This window comes from Artibeus jamaicensis, unplaced genomic scaffold (assembly GCF_021234435.1).
Source record: "Artibeus jamaicensis isolate MK-2021 breed Jamaican fruit bat unplaced genomic scaffold, CSHL_Jam_final contig_787, whole genome shotgun sequence".
Classification (NCBI taxonomy): domain Eukaryota; kingdom Metazoa; phylum Chordata; class Mammalia; order Chiroptera; family Phyllostomidae; genus Artibeus; species Artibeus jamaicensis.
The window spans coordinates 1,663,606-1,683,818 of record NW_026521972.1 but is presented as its reverse complement, the minus strand read 5'-3'; the positions used below and the strand labels follow the sequence as shown (position 1 = coordinate 1,683,818).

At 34.6% G+C, this 20,213-nt stretch overlaps 1 protein-coding gene across 2 annotated transcripts in view; it reads left to right on the top strand.

Annotated features, from left to right (window-relative positions):
- PCLO (piccolo presynaptic cytomatrix protein) overlaps positions 1-20,213 on the top strand; it is a 368,924-nt gene that overhangs the window by 312,163 nt on the left and 36,548 nt on the right. For both annotated transcript variants that reach the window (XM_053672786.1, XM_053672788.1), the window contains 2 exons: positions 13,122-13,263; positions 19,094-19,167. In XM_053672786.1, the coding sequence (XP_053528761.1) occupies positions 13,122-13,263; positions 19,094-19,167 (216 nt within the window). The remainder of the gene's footprint in view (positions 1-13,121; positions 13,264-19,093; positions 19,168-20,213) is intronic.

The following is a 20,213-nucleotide window of genomic DNA, read 5'->3' as shown; positions in this document are numbered from 1 at the left end:
ATATTATATCCCTGGTACTAAAAAGTCACCAGGAATATAATTCAACCATGCATTTTGCCGAACAACTAATTGGCAAATAAAGGATTAAGTTTATATAAAGTGCCATATAATGAGTTCAAAACTTAGAGAGTAAAAGTGGTAAGAATTGCAAATGTACAGTCATCAAGTTCCTGTTCACTAACCGCAGAAGAAGTATTAGTATTGATTTTAATACATTGGATAAAAGCCTCCCACTTTAATCCTCAAGGTCAAGCTCACATTATCCTATTGGCATTCTGAAAACAGTGCTGTGTATTAAAATAATTCTTCACGTCGTACAAAGTGTTTTGTCACCCATTTGCTCATGTTATCACACCTAGTAGGTGAGGTATTTGTTGCCAATATTTTTCTAAGCAAGCAATTGGAGAGTCAGAGGACTAGAAGAACACACAGCTAGAAATTTTCAAAATCAGCAGCATAACCCTTGTCCTGTTACTAAGCCTAAGCCTTTGTTTTTTAAATACACTGGCTCCTTGAAATTAAACTCCCCTGATTTCAAGAAAAACAACTGTCATTTACTTATTTTTTTCTTATCCAAGTTCCAACAAATGATGAGAGGTTGCTAGAAATAATGGCAGAATACAATTTAGACTTCCTCTGCCTACATGATCCTCTTTTCTGGAGGCTGATGATTAAAGTGCCACAAACCAGGAACATGAAATCCTCTCAAGGCACAAGTGGGATGCGTCAGTATCTGTAGTCATTTCTGTCAAGGGGGACAGAATTGTCCCCAAAGAGCTATTCAATTTTTTTTCCTAAGCTTTTCAGCAGATTTCTGCTTGAAGTAGCATAAAATATGGGTCAGGCAATAATTATGGAGTGAGTGAAAAAGAATGTTTCCTTTCCCTCTGGGATTCAGTTGCATGGCTAGAAACCTGAGGGGAAAGATGAGACAGATTGTGCCAGAACATGCTGACGCCGAAACAACTCTCTGTATTTAGAAATCCCCGGAAATGGTTTTTTTCACGCCAGTTGTTTTGGTTGAACGCAGGCCCTGTCATTTCAGGTGATGCCGACCAGGGAAGAGAGTTTAAAGAGTAGATTAAAAAAAAATGAAAACAAATTGAAGCATTCTTAAAACCTTGATAATGAATTTATTTGACATTCAGTGTATTACATTTTAAGTTCAGTTTGAAAATCCTGAGTTATTTTTGTTTGATAGTATGAGTTTTGGTGAGTTTTAAGTTTCCAGGCAGTAACACAGAGTGAATAGAAATTGTCCCCCCAGTCTGGGCAATGAGAGCTATTGGGATGGGTCAGTGAGGTTAGATGGAAAGATGAATCTCGGTGGGGAATATGATTTCAGTTTGTTGGAGACAGGCCTGAAGCTACTTCCACAGACCGCTGCTGGAAACTCCACTTTCAGTAAGGCTCATTGCGGCACCTGTCAAAGAAGAGCTTCGTATTCTTATGTTGCTGTGGGGAACTCTTACTAAGCCATCACTCTGTGGGAGCCACTCTCCTGGGCAAGTGGTAGTGGGTGGCTGGGTGGGGAAACAGGGCGGACACTGGGCCTGAAGGGAACCTTTACAAAATGTGTTAGCCAATCAGTGTCTCATTCTGTTCGAACTGGAAGGAGATGGTCACTTTTGGTCAGAAGGAATTTTGTATTCCCTGTTTATGGAGAGGGTCCAAAAGAGAAATCAAGGAGAAGAGAAATCAGAATGAGTTTGTTGTGAGGTGAAGTCTTCTGTAACGTTTGTAACAAGTTAATAAAAACAGATTTATACCCCTCATTTCAATGTGTTCGTAAAAAAGAAAAAGCTTAAAAAATTCCTTGGATAGTTTAATATAATTGAAATTGAAACTGGAATGATTTGAACACCGTAAACATAAAACAAAATCTGAAAGAATCAAATTGGTTATCAGCTTTCAAAGTTCTGTGCCTAATTTCTCTGGAAATGAGGTTTTTGTTTCATTTTGTTTTGGTATCTATGAAAATCAAAATGATTGGTTTTTCTAAAGTTTCGTTCAAGAGTTACCATCATTCCTTAGAGTGATTGATTAGGATTTTCAACTCTTTCTCTAGTCTCCTAACAGTTATTGCCAGAACTGTTTCTGATCTACATACAGAGTGACAGATAGCAAATGAATACCTCCGACCATATGACGCTGTCTCTTGTTTATGGACCTTCATTCACAAACATGAATCCACTGACCTATCATCAATGGAGATTTTTGTTCTTTTCCAGTAGTAGCCTTGGGTTGGCATGGAGCCATCCACATAGTGTGTGTCTCATTCACACTGGCAACTTCTGTGTTCATTTCATCTGACATGAATAGCAAGACTAACTGGCCCATCTAAGTATCAAAGTTGGCTTCAATATTGCCCTGCCTTAATCAAATGATCTACCAAGGGGCCTGTATAATTGGATGTGACTGTTAATACATTATCTGAGAAGAAGAGGAAGGCCTGATTTTAACATGATGAAGTTCCTTAAATACTTTTTATGATGTGTCTTTAAGAAAGTTAAATTTAATTTTTAAAATGCAACTTATTTTACTTGGGGCTCAAGAAAATTGTTTTTAAAAAAGTTAATTTATGAAGTTACCACCAGAGGGCAGAACTCTGAGGAAGTGAGACAGACAAGTAATGATGGCGAAAAGAAATAAAAAGCGTGGAGCCTGAGAAGGCTGATGGGGACACAGCGAGGGAGCTGGACAAAGAGTACAATATGACCACGGGGCTGGGAACATTGTCACCTGGGTAGGAGGGATCATAGAACTCGAGAAATGCTACCAAAGGCAGAGAAATTCCAAAGGCGTTATTTAGCTGCTTAACAGTATTGCCTACTAAATCCAGATGTCTAACTATCCATGAGTCACTTAATTTTTTTCCACTTTTCATCCACATGTATTACATTATGTAAAATCATGGTATTTCACCCATTCTCATTGTACAGGATAATTTGGGGGGTGACATATGGGTATGACGTAGAATAAAAGGAATCTTCATGTGTCCTGAGGCGGATTGGGAAACTACCCTTTTTTTCATTTTATTTCATTACTGTGTGGAATGTGTAAATAAATAATTATTAATAATGAATAATTATTCATGTTTTAAATGAAAGCATATTAGAAATACAATATTTTGAGCAAATACAAATAATATAGATATATAATCGTAGCTTAATACATTAATACTTCAGTATCTCTAAGTTACTGAAAGATAAATTTTAATTAGTTAAATTCATAATTTGAACAGAAACTAATCAGTATATTGATATTACAAATTAATCAAAAACAGCTAAGTTTTGAGAAGAAAATTATTGATAAAAGTCAGGAGCATGAATCCCTAATTTTAAATATACAAGAAAGACAGTAGAATAAAATTGCTGCTGTATTCTTGAAAGAAAAGGTAAATTGGCATCTCCTCATAACAAATTCAAAACTACACTTTTAAAAACTATATTGGTCACATTATACTTTAATTTGACTCTGCAAAATGAACTTAGAACCTATACAGAGAGATATAAAAAAGGACTTTTTATAGCATATAATTCAAATTTCTATATATGTAAATAATGATTAAACTTGAACTTTTTATAAATAACTTAAAGTTTTTATACCACATAATTCACATTTCTATATATGTAAATAATTATTTTGTCTTCAACTATTAATGTACAAGAAAATTTAAAAAACTTTGGAGAAAACCCCTTCTGTGAAAGAATTTATCTTATTTTATGACAGCATATCTCATTATTTACTCTAGGTCTCCACAGGTCATAAAGTAGCCTTTAAAGCAAAGAAAGGACAGACAAGCAAATTGTTGTGATACATGAAATTTTTAATTCAGATCTTATATTCCTGGAGTTTTGAAGATCTGAATGGAATAAGTTTTGAAGAAGATAAAAAAATTTTAAAGATAACAATATAATAAATATTTTCAAGAAAAGCTCACAACTTATTTTTTTAGTATAAAAGTAAAAGACACCATAGAATAAGTGTTCATGTATGTAGTGGCTGAAGATGACTGTCATAAAAGCCTGGTGCTAATTTTTTTTTTTCTCAGCTTCACAGTTACTACTTGATTTTTATACTGTAGGTCTAGACCACTATTTCTCACACTGCCCTTGACCCCACTAGTTAGGAGTCTACAAGATCAAAAAATTCTTAAGAATATTGATATTATTTGCCTTTTTTACTCTTACTCTTTCTCAAGGGTATAGTGGAGTTTTCCTGCATTTACATGAGATGTCAGACTACTTTGGTGGCTCATGGAAGATGTACTTGATTGTTTATTTTTAATTTCTTTAAAATTTTTAATATGGTAAATGATAGGTATAACTCAAAGTTCTTTGCAAAATTCAATAATTTTTAAAAATGTGAAAGGAGTCCATTCATTTCTTTCTCTCTCTCTCTCTCTTCCTTCCTTTCTTCCTTTCTTATTTTTATTGTTGTTCAAGTACAGTTGTCTCCATTTTCCCAGCACCACTCCCTCCCACTCCATGCATCACCACCTCTCACCCTGGAACCAGCCCCCTTTTCCTTTGTCCATGGGTCCTTCATACGTGATCCTTAATGGCCCTTCTTCCCTTATGTCCCCCCGTCATCCCTCTCCTGCCTCCCCTCTGGTCACTGTCAGTTTGTTCTTTATTTCAGTGTCTCTGGTTCTATTTTGCTTGCTTATTTGTTTTATTGATTAGATTCCACTTATAGGTGAGATCAAAATGTTCCACTTATAAATATAGATCAAATTGATCTATACCTATGCACAATCATACTTTTTCTAAGAGCAAAAGACATTGGATAATTAGAGGTTTCTTCCAAGATATGATTATCATATTTGTCTCTAAATTTTGTATGCCTTTTATCTGTTATATTGCATTTCAGAACCCCTTCTTTCCTTTCTCTTTTAATGTAGTTATTGACAACAATTTTTCATTTTACATTTTTACTCCAAATATTTTCTTAGAAAGCATTTAGATTAAATTATGATTATATGTCCATATTCATTCTTTCTTTTAAATCTGATTAGTAAATTGCCTACCAGCTAGCTAATCAAGCTATTCCCAAACTAGGGTGGAGTAAGAGAGAGTATTATAAAAGTAGAATAAGTTTAATATTCCCTTACCTTAAAGTAAAATTTATTGGAAAAAACCAAGTGTTTATAAATTATTTGGCATTTGTAGGTTTTTTATTGTATTCTCTATGTTACTCGATATGTATACTGCAGATTAATTGTGTTTGGTGGAAATAACAATAGAAAAACTGAAAGTCATCACTTTTATTCACATTTGAGGAAAAAATAAGATTTTACCTTTTACCGAATTCTTGACCCTAATTTTCAAGTATATAATTTAGCATGTTTTTAAATAATTAAGGCTAAAAAGATAAAAATAAAATATGTATTTATAATTTACAGAAAATAATATCAGAATTACCTATGTTAATTGTTCATCATTTATTACATTCATACATACATGTTTATTTTTAAATGAATATTATGTTCCAGACCTCTTCACAGTGTTGGCAGTACTGTAGTGTACAAAACAGACAAAACCACGGTCCCTGTGAAACTTTCATCCCAGTAACACTTATTGAATTACCAATTAAAGATATCTGGGAAGAATTACGAAGAATGAGAGAGTTTTGTCCACTCGCAATTGGCATTGAAAGAGAAAAATGCATTGACTCATGTTTATATGCAACTAAACTTAATCATGTCTAGAAATACATGGAAGCATAATTAATTATATTTTTATTTGTTCTGGCTCTGATTCTTGCGAATAGTCTTCACAGTCCACTAGGATATAATCCACTACAGGAGGAGAGAAAGCATTTGAAAGTCACTTATTTAGAAAGTTAGAAGTTAATGAAATTAATGAGAAGTTAAATCCCATGCAACTGGACAAGTCTTTATCAAATAACTGTCTAAACTCCTCTTTGTAGCCATTGACTACATTTGAGTGATGTGAAAAACACTATTCACTGTTTGTTGTAGTATTACCCATATAAGTCAGTCTGCATTATTAACTGTATTTTTCAGACTCTAAGACTCACTTTTTTACCACATTTTTTGCTTCAGAATTTTTTTCCTATTTTCCTCCTTTAAAACATGGGTACGTCTCATGGTGCAGACCCCAGATGCACCTAGGTTTTAGAGGAGAAAAATGGGGAAATTTTTGAAGCAAAAAATGTGATAAAAATGAGCATGATAGTCTGAAAATATGATAATTTGTATTTATACTGGAAATATATTTTCTTTGAGCAGGACTTTTATGTAAATCAAACTATTTGGATTCCATTTAAGGATAGTATCTTTGTCATTGAAGTATTCATGCTCTAAGTCATCATTTTAGAATGATGTAGGAACATTTCCCAAGTCTATTTTCATAATTACTCAGATAATTCTGCATGTTTTGCAAGTGAACTGCAAGACAGAGGATAGTTCTGCTTCAAAGGAAAATGAAATGAATATTGACAACCTAATAGTTGCCCTTGAACACTTGATATAGATCTTGAATGTTTTTTATTTCAGACATTCATTATTAGTTTTTTTAAGATAAAAATCTTTATTGTGTTACAGTTGTGCTTGCATCTTTCAGGACAAGTACCAAAACTTGGTACTTGATAAATTCTTTCATACTTCTATTTATTTTGACAATGCTAGAGTTTAACCTAAGTTTATGAAAGATAAAATGTACTCACTTTCTTAGTTTTCATTTATGATAATGTCTTAACCAATTTTTCCATTATTTCCTCTAAAATTTTAATCCCACTTAAGTTGTATTTACTTTAAATGACTTCTTCCAAACCAGTTTGGAACCAAAAACACCTTTAACAAGGAAGAGGCAGCTAAAAGGCAACATTATAGCATAAATGCAAGGACTATAGTGTACTGAGCCATCACATATTTTTTAAAGAAAAAAACCCCATCCACCATGTTATTAAACTCACTTCACTCTCATTTCCAAACACCTGTTATGTTGAAGTTGCGTGCTAATACTTCTGTTCCCTGAGTGACCATTGGAGAACCTGTCTGTTATCTACAAAGACAGAGAAGGAGTGACTAGGGAACATGTGGGGTACATGGAAATTACTGATAGGTAAAAACAGGTTATTAAACTGGTCATTAGAATGTCATGAGCAATTTAGTCATAAAGTCAGTGTGGATGGAGGGGGAAGAGTGTGAACGTGACTGAGATCTTCGCCACCTTTCCTGGAATGTAGAAATGGTGGGGTCCCGTCTCCATCCCCCTCTCTGAACAGTGCTACTATGTGAGTAGGGAATATGTTGAGACAAGACGTTTTGATTTTTGTAAGGAAAAGATACTTCGCATTCCATTTCTCATGGTTTGTTATGTGTTTAATGCCTTTGGTTTTCTTAACCAATAATTTTTCAAATAAAAATATTTCAACTTCCCTTGTCTACCACCCCCACATACCAAAGTTTACAGAAGACTGACCTAGAAGTCAAGAGTTGTCTATTTTCAATATTTTTATCTGTGAAAACTTGTGTTTTGGGAGTATGTGAAAACTTCTACAAAGTATTTCAACTTTCCTTGTCTGCCACCCCCAATGTACCAACCAAAATTTACAGACAACTGAGATAGAAGGCAGAGTCACCTATTTTCAATATTTTTATCTGCCAAAATTTGTAATTTGGGAGTATGTGAATACTACTACCTCTGCCATTTTTCTAGTATCTAACTTCTTCTAAATCTTTTCAAAATGGATAATGAATATACTGAAGTCAAGTTAGAAAAATATATTCAACTTCTAAAATTCTTATAAGATGCACGTCTCTTCTTAAGTTAATACCCCTGAACTTCAATTGAACATATTTAAAAAGTTATTGGACATAGTTTAAAGGGAAAACCTACCAAATGATGCTGTTAATGATGGAACTTAGAACTCATTTTCAGGTACACACTCAAATCAACAGAAGAGATAAAACTGCAGTCTCTTTAGTAACAGAGTCAACAGGATGCTAACGGATGGATAAAGACGGGAAGAGAGGCAGTCACGGGGAGATAGAGGTGGTCACAGATGCAAATACTAGCAAGGTTAAAGCTGGGTGGAGAAAAAAATACGCACTCTAAATACATAATTTCTAATATAGTTGGATGGTTATTTCAGTTCCATCATTAAACAATTGGATTAAACAAAATAATTATTAAATAATTTCTTTTAATTTCAAGTAGTTGACCTTAAATCCTATAGAGTGTATTTATGAGTATGATATGAATATTGTATCAACCAAGTGATTGGGAAATTGCAGGCTACCTGCATTATAAATTATTCTTGAAATATTTGACAGTAGTTTTGAGTGGGACTAAAGGATATAAAACCAATGACAGAGTATCACAGGCAGCAAGGTTTTTTACTTTCCTAGCATGAGTTTTGAGGTAGGCAGAGACCTCGTAAACTTTATCCGACATAATTGGTTGCGATAGAAAAGTGGCTAGGGTTTCCTAGTTTTGATTCTCTTTCTGTCCTTATTAATGAGCAAACTGAAAAAATTCAGGTAATCTTTCCAGGGCTTAGTTTTTCTATAGGCGAAAACAGGGCTTAGGAGCCGGTTATCTCTAAAGTCCTAACCACCTTTTAATTTCCATGGTTCTACATTGTAAATTTGTCTTCAATTCTTATCTGCGGATTTTGAGCACAGCACTGCCATCGTGTGGTAGGTACAGTGATAGTTCTGCATTTTTGAGTATTATCATAGTGGCCAGGGGAAGAAAGACTCAGAGCCAACTAATTGAAGACAGATGTGCAGCCAAAGAGACACTATTAGGTTTAATTACAATTAGCCACAGTGGAGTAATACAACAGAATGATGTCTAACCATCTATCATTGGAAGAAAATGAAGAGGTCAAAAAATAATTTAAAACAGATTAAATTGCCTCACAGAAGATAAAATTTGTTTGCCCGGAATGCCTCATCAATAATTGAGTCACAGAAATGATTCAGGCACCCTAGGATTTATTCTAAAGACCAGGGGCCCTCTCTACGGAGTGTGCCTATTCTATCATAGACTTCCTTACTTGATAGGACAAACAAGAATTCACAAAGTGTGCATGAAAAGGTAGTCTCCAGACGTGCCTTTGTTAAATAAACTTTGATCCTTCTGTAAAACACGCATTCCTCATGTGTGATACACAGACACATGATGTATCCGTGCGTGATAGGCCCATGATTTCTGGAACTCTGATGAAGAGTTGGAAGAGTTAAGCAGAGGTAAATATTTTTAAATTGTTAATTTTGAGATCCAAAAATGATGGAAAATCATATTGAGCTTTAATGTTTTTAAATAGTTTCTTCAGAACATAGCAAAGCAAAGACAAGCAGTGGAACTAACACAAGTACTGGTGTCTGTAATAGCACCCCCTTGTGGTGCCCGTGGAATGTTACTCCACGTGTCATTTTCTACTGTCATTGCACGTTAGATATTTACCTATAATATCCATGGTATGTTATGAACTGTTTTTAAGTTAAAGCTATGCTCTCTCGTGTTTAGTGTATTATCATTAAATATCTCTTTCACCACTACTGTGGGGACGGGGAAAACAAAACATCTAGTGAATGATCACATTTTTCTGTATAGTATGACAGACTAAAGTGGCCATTGATGGCTCATTGATAATTTCTATAAAACACACGGCTGGATAATACGAACTATTTCTAAGTCATTTAGTTGCATTAGTTGTTTGGTTAAGGGAAACAATGATTAATTTATTATTATTTTATTAAATGTTGCTGTAATACAGTCCCAGGATGGGCTTTTAAGAAGGCTGCACTGGAGAAAACACAGGCTGGTCTTTGAACAATGACATGAATATAACGACTGCAATCAAAGGTGAAAGTAGTCATTGTCAAGGAAAGACACGTGACCCTGTGCTGGGCGCACAGGCACCTCTGACTGGTGAGATGAGGCAAATGCAGGAAGCAGGGCCCTTGCTGATCTCAGCCAGGCCTCTACTGATAAGTGTGATTTCGATATGAAAAAGTGACAGGCACAGAGGAAGCATAACAAAATTGGAAAGAACGGCCTCAGTCAAGTTCAGGTAAAAGAAAACCAGACCAAAGGAAGTCAGGCTGAATGGTCTGAGTGGGCCTCCAGCTAAAGCACAGGAAGGAGAATTACAGATGGGAGACACGTTTGGAAAGGAATAGGTGATAAAGGACTTTTAGAAGCAAACTAAAGAGTTTGACTGGCTGCTTATGCTAGGATAGATGTATCCTGGTAAAAAGTGAAGGTGCATTCTGCATTTTAATTGAATTTATTTTCAAAAACTGAATGTCAGGCTATCTAATTCTACCCTACATTTACATACCAGATTGAGAATGGAAAATTCAACCCAGCACCAGATGTTTTGTTAAGATAATGCCAAACACCCATATTTATTGAAATTAGTCACCTAACTTTAAACTACCCCAAATTTCTTTAGACTCGACCTTTACATGTAATTTTGTTCGTGGAGATGTTAGGTAGATGAGACTTATTCTGATACCTGTAAATATTCTGTAGATTTAGTTTTCTTTCTTTTTATATTCTTATAAAATACCATTTGTTTGCATTTAAACCGACAGCATTTGCAGTCTTTCCAAAGGAGATCTCTATTCACAGTGGTAAGGTGAAAGAACTGTAAATACACAATGTCCAGCACAAACAACGCCCCCTTTTTAATTGCAAAATCTTTTATTACAAAATCATGAGCATGTAATTCTGTAACATAACAATGTCACACTCAAGCACCACATATGACATTTTAGGCAAAATGTTCAAATTGCTGTCCATCTCGGGCAAGACATTCACATACCCTACAGACCATGCTCAAGCAAGCCTCACTTCAGCTGAACCTTCTTCCTTTCTTCTTACATTGTTTTGCATTCTGCACACATCTCCAATTTCCCAGAAGGGGAATAGAACTAGAAAGTATATCAGGTAAAATCAAAGTTCCAAAAAGAAAGATTTAATACTTTTAAATGTAAATAAGGCATTATTTCTATAACATAGCTATTTTGATAAATTATAAGATTGTTTGAGGGTGAAAATTGTTTTAACTTAAAAATATATTGTAAAAATATTTTGATTTACAAACACTGTTTATTAATTAAGGTTTGTCTTTGAAAATAGTACATTGTTATTTTCCCGTGAATGAAATTATAGTTTTTTTATTCAATACCATACTAAAAATGATAAACAATCTTGTTGGTTGGATTATATGACAATCAAAATATGTGACAGCTTTCCTGTGTTTACAATCAGTTCACTAATCTGACTTATTATGTGGTTAATTAAATAGTTTACTTTATAAATGTTAATAATTTTATATCAGTTGATAACTTTCCATCTTTAACATTTTTGAATGTTTAATACCTAATACACTATTTGGGTTTCTTCTAAATAATTTGAAGAAAATATTAAACAAACATTCTGTTCCTGCAAATCTAGTCCTGTGGGTTACTAGTAATTCAATTATCACTGGCTATTTAACAGGATTCAAGCCTTTTTCTAAATAGCTGTTGCCAGCTACAGACACCTGATAGGTAATTCACTAACAAATATTTCTATTTCCCCCCGTATTCTGAGAAAGGGACCTTACAAGCATTGGAAGAGATATAAAATTTTCTGGCAGCTTCAGAGAATATGTTGTCCTGAAATAAGGAAAAAGCTAAAACTTTTGCAAGACTCAGTCCCGACTTCCTTGATGATGTCCCCACCCCTACATGGTTTCCTTCACCATCCCTGTGTTTTCACGTCATTTGGTTATATTGATTACATTAAAATTCCACCACATCAAAGTCATTGTGCTTGTATGTAGTTCCTTAAGAATTATGTTGCTATCCAAGGATCATTAAAAAATTAGCAACCATTCATCCAGTGGTATGAATCTACCCCAACTGCTTATAAAACTTTTGATTGAACAGAGATGTATCCAGGAAAGAGAGACCCTTAGCTTAGTAGCCTTATGCAGTCCAGAATTAGAAAATAACCCAGGCAAATTTACTGCTGGGGACTAGGTACACTCATGGACAGTAGGGAACAGCCATTGATGAGAGCTTGGGGGTATGGCACAGTGAAGAACAGTACGTCACTGGGCTCTTGCTTTCTCTCACTCCTTGTAGGCACAAGCTTATGACATAGGCATTACTGACCCCATTTATGCTCAAATGAGGAAGCTGAGATGTCTCAGGTTTCCTACAAAATGAGTCAGAATTCAAAACCACATCAGTAAGATCAAAGCTCATGCTCTCAAACTCTGACCAGATGGAAGAGAATAAATAACAATTTTAAAATTTGCCTGTAGAATCTTCTCTCTACAAAAATGAGAGGAAACACTTACCTTCTTTTCTTTTTACATCAAAAATTCCCCCAAATCTCCTCTATTCTAGAACTTCACTAATAATACTAGGACTATATTCCGACTGCATAATTTACAGCACACAAAGGTATTATGTTTCTGTGGGAACATGGATTCTTATATCCAAAAAATTTCAAAATCATGAAATTTTAAAAATAAGTACTGGTCACAAACTAAGAAATACTTAAAGGGCACGAATATCTTTAAATTGAATAGCCTGCTAGAGGCAGTTGGTAGAGCTACATAAAAACAAGCACAGAATTTTCAGTCACTTCTTGAAATTATTGGTTCTATTTTGCATCTTCATTTCTCAACAGAAAAATAGATGATTAGTTATTAACATGGAAATAATGAAGCAATCTTTCCTTATCCTGCTGTTTTTATCTACCCAACTCTCTCCAAATTCCTTTCTCCACGCAATAGCCAAAATTTGTATTTGCTTGTCATATCATCATAGCAGTGCTATACAATTAAACCACAAATAACAATGGTAGAATAGTTATATGTTGTTTAACTCAGTCTAAAAATATGATGGCTTATCCCTAAAAGTGATTATTTTTCCCTTTATGTCCAGTAAAGCAATCCTGTGTGCTAGCGTTGCCACTGTGCATTATCCCTTAAGGAAAATGAAATGAAAGGCAAGTTAAGAAATGCGGAGTTCTTGCTTCTTTATACGTGTAAATGAAGAAAATGCATAAGTGTGCATTTGGAGGTCCCTGGGAGCATCACTGATTCACTGTGGTGTTGACTCTTCCCGCACCATGCAGCAAAGCCTACCAATCACCGGCCTGCAGAAAGCTCCGTGTCCACCGGCTCCTCGGGCAGCAGCTTTGGCAGTGGGTATAGCGTGGACAGTGAAGGAAGCAGCAGCACTGCAGGGGAGACTAATCTATTTCCTATTCCAAGGATGTAAGTGGTTCTTTTTTTCTCACTACAAAGCTAACAGCATCATGAGTAAGCTCTTCTTAACATTGAACAGGAAATAACCAGATAATTATCCAGTTCTGAGTCATTGTCCCTGAAGCACTTCCACTGTTCATGCTTACATAAATAATAGACTATTCAGCAAAGACCAGATTAATTTAGTTAATTCTAAGGATGAATGTTGGTCACTACTAGCATTACTTAATTAGTGCAATTTGTATTTAATGGAAAAACTGATTTAAAAAAATCTGATTAGCCATGGCTGAGTTGCACTTCAATCACATAATGACCAAACAAACATTATTGTTCCTAGAGATAAACATAGTTTCATTTACTGTGAATCAGGAGAGATTTAAACATATTTAAAGAACTCGCATATCATATTTGAAGTAGATGACACACGGGGCTCCTCACACATCTTTTTCAATCATAAATCTCAGTACAAGTAAAATAAAAGGTTGTGAGTGTTTTTCTATTCTCTAGAACAAATGCCATGTAGTACATAGGTCCCTGAGTAGATGCTCTTGGAATATATTTTATTTATAATAGGTGAAGCCTCAAAAAAATCATATTGCAAATCAAAATAAAACTACTTTCTCATTTAGAATGTGCTAAAATGGGTTTAGTCATATTGGTGGCGGAATTCAGCAGCATCCAGGATAAATATGTAGGGTTTGTCTGTTCCAATATAAAAATTGAAACATTTAGACCTTCCCTTCTCCTCCCCAGTAGTAATTTTCTGGGTTTTCAAAAACACCACTGGTCCACGTAGATGCAGAATCGAGGCCAGGGTGAATCCAGCCTGCCATCTGGTTTTGTAAGATCTGTGAGCTAAAAATAGCTTTTGAATTTTTACATGTTTTAAAAAGGAAAAAACAGTAGAGAATAGCATTTCATGGCACATGCAAATCATATATAATCAAAATTTCAGGGTCCTAAATTAAGTGTGATTGGAAGCCAGCCACACCCATTCCTCTATGTGTTCCCAATGTCACTTCCCACTCCAGGGACAGTCGTGAGTGATTGTAACAGGGAGACCCTGGGAAGGAGACCACTCACACCACTGGCCCTCTGTCCCTTTACAGAAAGACCTTGCAGACCCCTGGGCTGGAACCTTGTTAAAGGGTCTTTTTCATTTTCTCCAAAGTTGAGTGAAACATTCCTGGGAGGGGAATTTCTATTTCTTACCATTTTAACATCAAGGGTTTTTTACATAAACTTTCATTTTGATCTGTAGAATAGTACTCATATTGGATAATGGCTCGATTTACAAAAAGCAAAATAACGGGGGAAATGTATCTGTACATCAAAAACATGCTTATTTTGTGATTTTATAGTTACATTTTTTCTAAATTGAGCATTTGTTGGGTCATGTCTGTCTTTTATTTTTTAAGATTTAGCCATAGATCAATAAAATTATTTGTATTTAATCACTTCTTTTTTAATTGAAAATCATTTCTAAAAGAAGTCTGACCTCATTGGTTCTCAGCCCCTGGTGATCCAGTTTGAAGAGAATTTTAGCAAGTTCATTAAATTCCCCTCTGTAAATTGCAAATATCATATGAATTCAAAAGATTTTGTATCATACATCCTGTAACAACTTTGCCATTTATCCTTGCCTTTCAAAATACTAATTTTGCACTGACGATACAGTTACAGCTTTTGGAGAGTAAACTGTATCATTTTCCTTAATATTGAATATCTGAAGTAAAAGTGTATTACATATTTTTACTACATACCAGATTCCAGTTTGGATTTTGTCCACATTTTCCTATTTTGCTAGGAATCAAAGTCTTTCAAAACTGCCTAAGAGGCTCTTGTTCTGTCATATGAGCGCAACCAAAAATTCTCTTTTGTGAAGCATTACAGGGGATACATAGGTAAAGGCAGAATTTAGTAGTGTTTTTGTTTACCCCCTTGTGTCTAACACAATTGTTGCCTGGGCAAATGTAAGTGCTTAGTAACTGAGTGAGTGACTATTTGGTGACTGAGTAACAAGGTTAAATTATAAACTATATAGTGAGAATCTTCTGAGCTGAAGATTGTTGCATCCTTCACATAACTCACAGGTACTTTTTTTTACTTCATTTAGCTTCATAATGCTGCCAAAAATTTCTATACAATCATGGAAATTCACTTAGTATACATTTTAGCTAAGTACCTAATGTTAAAATCAGTTTCCATTCGAGGCAACGCCTGTATGTCATCTGGGGAAACAGCAAGGTGCTCGGAGGGACATGGGATGGATGCGGAGGGGTGGGGTATGGGCATCATGCAGTTTTTGGTCAAAAACGGCTCAGTACTCAACATCGTGTGGGCAGGTGCACTCGTAAATCACCCGGAATGAAATGGGCAAACACGTTGAGTCTTTAAAAAAAAAGCCACTGAAGCCAAACGCAGCCTCTCACAAAAACTGCAACTAGAACACCATATAGATGGGTTTCAAAACAATCACCTAGCAGGGAATGGCTCTACTAGAAAGGTCCCACCCTGCAGAAGATAATTCTCTTCTTTTTAAGGGAGGTGGTTCCCCTGATATATATTTCAATTTAGTGCTCTTATTTTCTTCAACTAAATGCTCAAAAGTGAAATTACTACATGGCATGTTAGCTCTACTTTTAATTTGTTGAGGGATCTCGGTCCTGTTTTTCACAGAGTCTGCAGTAATTTACAATCCCACCCACAGCGTATGAGGGTTTTCTTTCCTCCACATACACCAGCACTTGTTACCTGTGGATTTACTGGTGACAGCCATTCTGATAGGGATGATGTGACATCTCATTTTGGTTTTAATCTGAATTTCCCTGATGCTTAGTGATGTTGAGAATGTATTATGTCTGTTGGCAATGTCTGTATCCTCTTGCCCATTTTTAATTGGATTGTTTTTTATTTTGGTGTTAAGTTGTATGAGTTCCTACATGTTTTTTTTTATATTAACCAGTTAACAGAAGTATCATTTACAAATAAGTTCTCCCATTCGCTGTGCAAAAACTTTTTAGTCAAATGTAGTCCTATTTGTTTATTTTTTTTCTTTTGTTTCTTTTGCTCTTAGAGCTGTACCCAGAAAGGTATCACTAAGAGTGATGTCAAAGAGTTCACCACATTTTCTTCCATAAGTTTTATAATTTCATTTAAATCTTCAATCTTTTGGGGGTTTATTTTGGTACATGGTGTGAAAAAAGTGTTCCAATTCCATTTTTGCATGTATCTGCCCAGTTTTGCCAACCGCACTTTTTAAAGAGACTGCATTTACCCCATTGTGTTTTATTATGGTAGATTGTAGTAACTTTTGTATATATTAATATAGAGTATGTCTACCTATATGTACATATATCTATGTGTATACATATGAATATCTGTATGTATAGACTATATTCTGTATATGTGTGTATGTATGTATACATACACACATATTCTGTGTGTATGTATGTATATATATTCTGTGTATGTATGTATGTATATATAAATACATGTGTATATGTGTATGTAAATCCACATGTGTATATACATAGCCTGCATATGACTACCAAGTGGGACAGAAGTAGGTTTGCAGTTGTGAATATGCAAAACACTGTTTATTCTTGTATTATTATTAATTATTATATCATTGTCCATACAAATAACTGTAAACCTACTTTTGCCCCATACAGAAAAATTACTACATATATACAGTAATCAAAACAGTGTGGAACTGGCATAGAAACAGATTTATAGATCAATGTAATAGAATAGAGAACCCAGAAATCTTCACTTATATGGTCAATTAATCTATGACAAAGACTACAAGGATATGCAATAGGGTAAATACAGTCTCTTTCATGTGGTATTGCCAAGACTTGACAGATACAGGCAAAAAAGGGAATCGAACCGACCACGTTTTTATACCATATACCAAAATAAATGTATATGTGTATATATAATTTCTAATATTTTGCACACATTTTGTATTTCACATAATTGCAATAAAAACTTGTGCTAAAACCTTTGACTAGAATTGTCAAAATGGAACAATGTAATGGCTGTCAGGATAAAATAATTTCTGAATTACATCTGTTCCTCTTTCGATGTGTGCAGAACAATTTTTAGAAGAATGATAAAAGGATCTTTAGAGCAGTTTTCAAGTAAGATATAATTAGATTCTTTTTAAATATTTATTTTGAATTATAATTAACATACAATATTGTATTAGTTTCAGGTGTACAATGTAGTGACTTATATACCTTACGGAGTGATCACCCTCATGAATCTAGGACCCCAAGACCAGACATAGTTATTACAGTATCAGTAACTATGTTCCCTTTACTGTCCACTATAGCCCTGTGATTATTTTTACAACTGGAAACTTATACTTCTTAATCCCTTCATCTTTTTTACTCAGCCACCCAACTTCCACCCACCCCCAGTCTCCCACCATCAATATTGTTTGAGATCAGGTAGTATAATACCACACACTTTATTCTTCTTCTGTCAATATTGTTTTGGCTACTTGGGGTCTTTTGTGATTCAGTATAAATTTTAGCCTTATTTGTTTTAGTTCTGTGAAAAAATGCCATTGGTATTTTGATAGGGACTGCATTAAATATGTAGATTACTTTGGGTGATATGATATAATTAAGTTCTGAAGAAATAAATATGATTACATTTTCAGTGAGTTCAGCAAACCAAATATTTTTGTGAAAGTGAGAATTGTTACTAGCTCCTGCTATGTTAGAATTATTATTTAGAAAGCATGGTATCAAGATGTTCTTTTATTCAAGCACCCGTTTTAACATGCATTTTTATTTCAGTTTTTAGAACATTGTATATATATATATCCATAGAAGGCAATTCCCAAATATTTTTATGCTATGTAGCTTTCTTCTGACTAAAGGGAGAGAAATGGCCTACAGTCTTTTGCCTGTTACATTATCAGTATTCTGAACCCGCAGTGTTCAAAGTATTATAAATTATCTAGTTGGCTTTTCAACAAGTTCAAGTCTGAAACTAAAAGTAAGTAGCAGGCTGTGGCTGAATTCTAAGGCAATTATGTGCATGCCTACCATTCATACTTTATATTTATTGAATGTTATGATGTTTCAAGCACAGAGTTAAGTACCTTATATAGTGCTTTCCAGGTAGTTTTCTCATAACCAGAAGGTAGCTAATGCTACTGTCCTTATATTGCAAAATGAGAAATAGTGCTCACCAGATTACGTAGATTTGCCTTAGATGACACGTAGAATGAAACAGCAAAGCTGAAGCAGAGACCAAGTGGCCTGACTTCAAAAGCCAGTATACTCCCCACAGCTGAAAACACAGGGAGAATCTGAAAGGAAGCCAGTAAGTGCAATAAAAACCTGTGTTATTACAGTATTATTTTATGCTATTAATTCAGAATTTTCCTTCTCACCAACAGATCTGTACAACTCATCATAACTAAGAGTAAAGGTATTAAAAAAACCTTCCTTCTTGTTTTTTTGAGTTTAAAGTGGAAAATAACCACCCTCAAATTCTAAAGCATTGAAAATTTCATGCTAGTCTGATCTTTCATAAATGAGTCAACAAACAAGACACTGAATTTTGAGGTACTAGTTTGGACTGTGTAGGAATAATAATGAGTTTCCATTTTAAAATTAACATTATATATGTGGGAAAGGAGTAAAAAAATAAAGTTCATTCTGTAGAACAATTTATTGTGTTTATGTTTGCCATTCAGAAAACTTACTGCAGATGTGAATATATAATGTCATTCTGTTTCTGCAGTCTTGGCCTCCTCACTTGCATTTAGGAGAACATAACCAAAAATAGCTTAATCTCTGATTTTCTTTATACACAGAGGGAAGATGGGGCAGAATGGGCAAGAGCCTGTGAAACAGCCAGGAGTAGGAGTGGGACTGGCAGACCCGGAAGGTAAGTTCAAGTTCATGGTGCTGGATTTTGGTTGAATCTACACACTACCCTAGATAGAAGTGTTTTGATTTTTGTATGGTTAATTTTTAAATACTAAAAGCACTATGAAAAGCACTGGAAAAAGCACAGTGAAATAAGAATAATTTAAGTTAAAATGATTTTATGACTTCATTTAATAATTTTCCAATGTCCTCAGTGGAAAACATTTAACATTCCAGTGTTTGGGTGTGAGAACTTCAAAATAGGAAGAAGAAAGAGAATGATGACAGGATGAAGACTCTCAGGGAAAAAAATCTCCTTCAAATTTTAAAACTTTTTTATTTAAAATATTATGCTAATAAAAATAAATAATGAAAGGTCATTGGAGTCAATAGATGAAACTAATAGTTTAAAAATTATCTTACAAAGAATAATTACTGAACTAACTTCTAAAGTGAAAACCTAATTTGAAACTAAATTGGGTAATTTTAGTTACCTAAATTGAAACTAAACAAATGGTAATGTTCTTACAAATGCAAAAAAAACCCTTAACTTTTGCAAACATATAACCAGCATCAGCAAGGTACACAACTGCTGACTTGTCTTTCATAATAATGTGATAATATCCAGTAGCACTGTTATGCTGAATAAATTGTGCCAACCCCTCAATAATTTTAACTGTACTTACTATTTTATACTATTCTAAGTACTTCCGATATATTATGTCATGTATTTCTTAAAACTACCTATGTAGAGAAATGATACCAGGTACCTGTTTTACATAAAAAAAAATGGAAGTGTAAACATCATACAAGCTGAGAGCAAGTGAACCCAGGAAAATGATGCCAGATCGCATGCTATTAAAAAATGATTAAAGGCACAGGATCACAAGGACCCTAGATAGTGAAACGGACAACCCAAATTTGGGTTTCGAATCTGGTCCTGGTACCAAACTGGTGGCCTGATCTCTGTGTCTTCAGAAACCTCACCTGACAAGTGCTGGGTCCAAGGGATGCCTAAAGTGCCTCGTGGAACTAAGTAGGTATCATATGTTTTTCTGGTTATAC